This window comes from Pelophylax lessonae (assembly GCF_965119305.1).
Source record: "Pelophylax lessonae genome assembly, chromosome: 13".
Lineage (NCBI taxonomy): Eukaryota > Metazoa > Chordata > Amphibia > Anura > Ranidae > Pelophylax > Pelophylax lessonae.
The window spans coordinates 16,981,392-16,986,391 of NC_138780.1; the positions used below are offsets into that span (position 1 = coordinate 16,981,392).

General features: G+C 45.8%; 1 protein-coding gene across 1 annotated transcript in view; it reads right to left on the reverse strand.

Moving 5' to 3' along the window:
* The window catches only part of NES (nestin), a 41,495-nt gene extending 37,229 nt beyond the window's left edge, over positions 1 to 4,266 (reverse strand). The window contains exon 1 of the mRNA XM_082274860.1: positions 3,326 to 4,266. Within this exon, the coding sequence (XP_082130986.1) occupies positions 3,326 to 4,117 (792 nt within the window). The 5' untranslated portion in view covers positions 4,118 to 4,266. The remainder of the gene's footprint in view (positions 1 to 3,325) is intronic.
* Between the last annotated feature and the right edge of the window lie 734 nt (positions 4,267 to 5,000).

Here is a 5,000-nt window from a genome sequence, read left to right on the forward strand (position 1 = left end):
CTATCCTAGTGTGACAACACTCACTCATTGTACTGAATCTATGGAGCGTTGTCATCCTAGAATAGGACTACAGAAGATATATCCCTATGTTATGGAGAAGAGGAGAGGGAGGTGTTCTGTAGTACTATCCTAGGGAGACAACGTTTACTCATTGTATTGAATCTGTGGAGTGCTGTCATCCTAGGATAGGACTACAGAACAACTACCCCTATGCTATGGAGAAGAGTAGAGGGAGGTGTTCTGTAGTCCTATCCTAGGTTCACAACTCTCACTCATTGTACTGTATATATGAAGTGCTGTCACCCTCGGATATGACTACAGAACACCTACCCCTATGTTATGGAGAAGAGGAGAGGGGGGTGTTATGTAGTCCTATCCTAGGGTAACAACGCTCACTCACTGTACTGTATCTATAGAGAGTTGTCACCCTAGGATAGGACTACAGAACACCTACCCCTATGTTATTTAGAAGAGGAGAGGGAGGTGTTCTGTAGTCCTAGCCTAGGGTGACAACGCTCACTCATTGTACTGTATCTATGAAGCGCTGTCATACTTGGATAGGACTACAGAACACCTTCCCCAATTTTATGTAGAAGAGGAGAGGGAGGTGTCCTGTAGTCCTATCCTAGGTTGACAACGCTCCCTAGATACAGTACAATGAGTGACAACTTTGGAATGACTCGGAATTCACCTTTGAGGGCCGGTTCACCCCAGAATGGGGCGCGTGATACCCGAGGTACAAAACGCATTGGGAGTGTCCTAACGACACCCCAAACGCAGATCTCAAACACACAAAATCACACGGGAGCCCCCCCCCCCCCCACACACCGTAGAGTATGCTGAGTTATTATCGCTGTATAATGTCTCTGATCTGTATGGATGGAGTACAGAATTGGGGAAGTGCCAGGTTTATGCAATGCTTCCATCCACCGTGGGAAGAGTCCGGCAGCAGGAGAACATTCTGGAAGTGCTTGACTATATAGAATTACAGATGAGCTGCTTAAAGTGAACCTGCACTGACACCAATGATGGGGCACTATTCCTCCCACTGACACCAATGATGGGACACTATTCCTCCCACTGACACCAATGATGGGACACTATTCCTCCCACTGACACCAATGATGGGACACTATTCCTCCCACTGATACCCATGATGAGGCTCTATTCTTCCCACTGACACCAATGATGGGGCACTATTCCTCCCACTGACACCAATGATGGGACACTATTCCTCCCACTGATACCCATGATGGGGCTCTATTCTTCCCACTGACACCAATGATGGGGCACGATTCCTCCCACTGACACCAATGATGGGGCACTATTCCTCCCACTGACACCAATGATGGGGCACTATTCCTCCCACTGACACCAATGATGGGGCACTATTCTACCCACTGACACCAATGATGGGGCACTATTCCTCCCATTGACACCAATGATGAGGCACTATTCCTCCCATTGACACCAATGATGAGGCACTATTCCTCCCATTGACACCAATGATGAGGCACTATTCCTCCCATTGACACCAATGATAGGACACTATTCCTCCCACTGATACCAATGATGGGGCACTATTCCTCCCACTGACACCAATGATGGGGCACCATTCCTCCCACTGATACCAATGATGAGGCACTATTCCTCCCACTGACACCAATGATGGAGCACTATTCTACCCACTGACACCAATGATGGGGCACTATTCCCCCCACTGACAACAAAACTCCCACTGGGCACAGTCCACCCCCCCCCCCAAAGTCTGAAGGACAGTAAACTGGACCTTTCTTTAGAAAGTTTAGAGACCCCTGGCTTAGAGGAAACCTGCGCCACTAAAAGCAACTTGGTTTCAATTGCTGAAAATACCAATTGCCTGGCTTTCATCAGGATCCTCTAGATCAAATAAGAAGAGGAATCCTTTTTTCACGTGCTTCATGCAACTTAGGGACCGCCCAAAAAAGTTGGAGCATGGACACACCCCTACTGCTTAATGCCTGAAGAACTCATTGAAAGCTCCAAGCATTCCCCATGTGGAATGCAAGAAGGGGCGTGTCTGACTTCCTCAAAGCCAGAAATTTGGGGGGGGGGGCTCTGCCCTATTGTTGGAGGCTTTAGAGGTTGGCTACCATAATGCTCCTTAGTGAAGCCATTATAGGTTTAGGAATAATAACTCCAGGCAAAACTTTTTTTTTTTTTCTGGATAGGGTCGGGGAAGGTATCCCTGCACTTCCTGTCGCCAGCGACACAACAGGAAGTCAGTTGATTTCCGCTAACACGAGAGGGAATCCCACCTCTGATAGTTGTCACCTAAACAAGCCCTAATAGGACAACTGTTATAGTTTTGGGTTTCCCATCAGTTTCTTTCCTAGTGACAATGGCCACCAAGACAAATAGGAGAAATCTCACATGAGGGGACACAGACAGCAATAAAAATCTAACAGAGGCTCTAACCCTTTCCTACTCCTTCCAAAGCTAGAACAAAAAGATCTAAATGGAGATATACTTTTAATAGTATTTGACATATGACATGGCCCCATAAAATTGATTACTCACCCATGGAGTGAATGCATAATACTTGGTTATAATTATTCAATCAACTTAATATCCCCTTAAATTCTGAACATATCCAACATTTGAGTTGGAGAAGTTCCTAAAGTGTATCAAAAGCCAAAAGAGTTCCTAAAATGTATCCAAAGCCAAAAGAGTTCCTAAAATGTATCCAAAGCCAAAAGAGTTCCTAAAATGTATCAAAAGCCAAAAGAGTTCCTAAAATGTATCTAAAGCCAAAAGAGTTCCTAAAATGTATCTAAAGCCAAAAGAGTTCCTAAAATGTATCCAAAGCCAAAAGAGTTCCTAAAATGTATCTAAAGCCAAAAGAGTTCCTAAAATGTATCTAAAGCCAAAAGAGTTCCTAAAATGTATCTAAAGCCAAAGAGTTCCTAAAATGTATCTAAAGCCAAAACTAGATGTAGCAATTGGGCGATTTACTCGATTTGACCTGGTGATCAATGACACTTGGACAAAAAAAAATAGAGAAATCTAAAATATTGAGTTGTCACCAGAACAGGATTTAAGGGGAAATGTTCCAATGGGGACACTAGTTCTGGTGACAACTGTCCTTCACATTCAAGAGATTTCCTCTTGCTTTCTGTTCTGTGTACAGGACAGGAAGTGAAATCTCTCCAGTGGGGCACAGATGGCACAATAAAAAAAAAAAAACTTGATTCGACCATCATCTATTCTGCCCAAAATTGTTTTACAGTAGATGTACTTTAAATTATGGTTACCGCTAATATGGTTCTATGGTTTGGTTACGCACCTGTAGTCTTCCTTCCTCTTCCTGTTGGTCCAGCCACTGCTTGCCCATAACTTCCTCCAGCATTTCCTTCCTCGATTTGAGGCTCAGCAACTCTCTTTCCAGGTTCTGCAGCTGCGATTGGCTCTGTTTGTTCTCGTCCTGCACCTTCCTCAAGTTCTCCTTGGCCTCAGATAGACTACTTTCCAGATCCGACACCTCACTCTTATAGTCCTCCACGGCCCCTTGCCAGATCTGGGAGAGTTTGATGGCATAGTCTTCGACGTTGACTGGTTGGAAGGCTACGGGAGTCACCTTGAAGCTGTCCAGTCTTCGGGAGAAGCTTGAGATCTCTTCCTCCATGGCAGCCTTCTCTTCTTCGTGAACCTTGAGAATCTCTTCCATCTCTTCCTCCAGCAGGACCAACCTTTCCTTCAACCAGGTCTGCGCTCTCTTCTCTTCTTCTAGGAGTTTTTTACTTTCGGACATTTCTTTCTTCGCCTCCTCTTGAGCTTGTTTCTCTTGTAGGCACAAATCTTTGACATATTCGATCTCCTGATAAATAGTATCTCTTGCCATTTCCGCCTCCACCATCTTCTGGTGACCGTCGTCCAAAGCATCCCTCAACTTCATGATCTCCTGGTGGTACCTCCTGGCGGTCGGCGTCTTGTTCTCTTTGCGCAGGTGAACGATTTCGGCTCTGAGCAACTCATTCTCTTCTTCTAGAGCTTTTACCCGGGAGAGGTAAGCTTCGAGTCGCTTGTTTAGGTTCCACATTTGAGAAGACTCATCACCCAAGGAAAAGGATGTCTCCATTTTCTTGGCCGGCTGCAGAAAAAGTCCAAGCGAAGCTCGTCTGAGGATTATTCGCTTCTACCAGCCTGTGGGAGCTGGATGCTGGATGCTGATGAGTGCGAAAGTAGCTGAGGAGGAGCAGAGAGAGCCAAGCTATTCATAAGCTGCATCTGGCTTGGGAGGAGGGGGGAGCCTCCCTTTAAAAGACACTGGTTAACCCTTTACAGGATGTCCTCCCAGGCAGTCACGTGACTCCCACATGGACAGTGCCAGATTTATAAATTCTACAGCCCCACACTGCAGAAGCTCACTAACAATATCTACGCTGCCTGGAGCATAAATGACTCCACGGTTCCTAAGAAGTCACTTCCTTCCAGGCAAAGTATGTATTTTAAATACACAAGTGACAGATCACAGGAAGGGCCATGCAGTCCAATGTCATCAAAAAGTGATTTTAATCCAGCGTTAAGTATTTTTTTTCAAGGATGATGCAGGAAACGTCAGAGAAACTAGAAGTCATAGCATGCCCTGCAAGTCTTCGACCCCTCAACACCAGGGCACTCTGGAACTTCTAATTCTGCCTTGACCATAGAGCTATTGACCCCTCACCACCAGGGCACTCTGGAACTTCTAATTCTACCTTGACCATAGAGCTATTGACCCCTCACCACCAGGGCACTCTGGAACTCCTAATTCTACCTTGACCATAGAGCTATTGACCCCTCACCACCAGGGCACTCTGGAACTTCTAATTCTACCTTGACCATAGAGCTATTGACCCCTCACCACCAGGGCACTCTGGAACTTCTAATTCTACCTTGACCATAGAGCTATTGACCCCTCACCACCAGGGCACTCTGGAACTTCTAATTCTACCTTGACCATAGAGCTATTGACCCCTCAC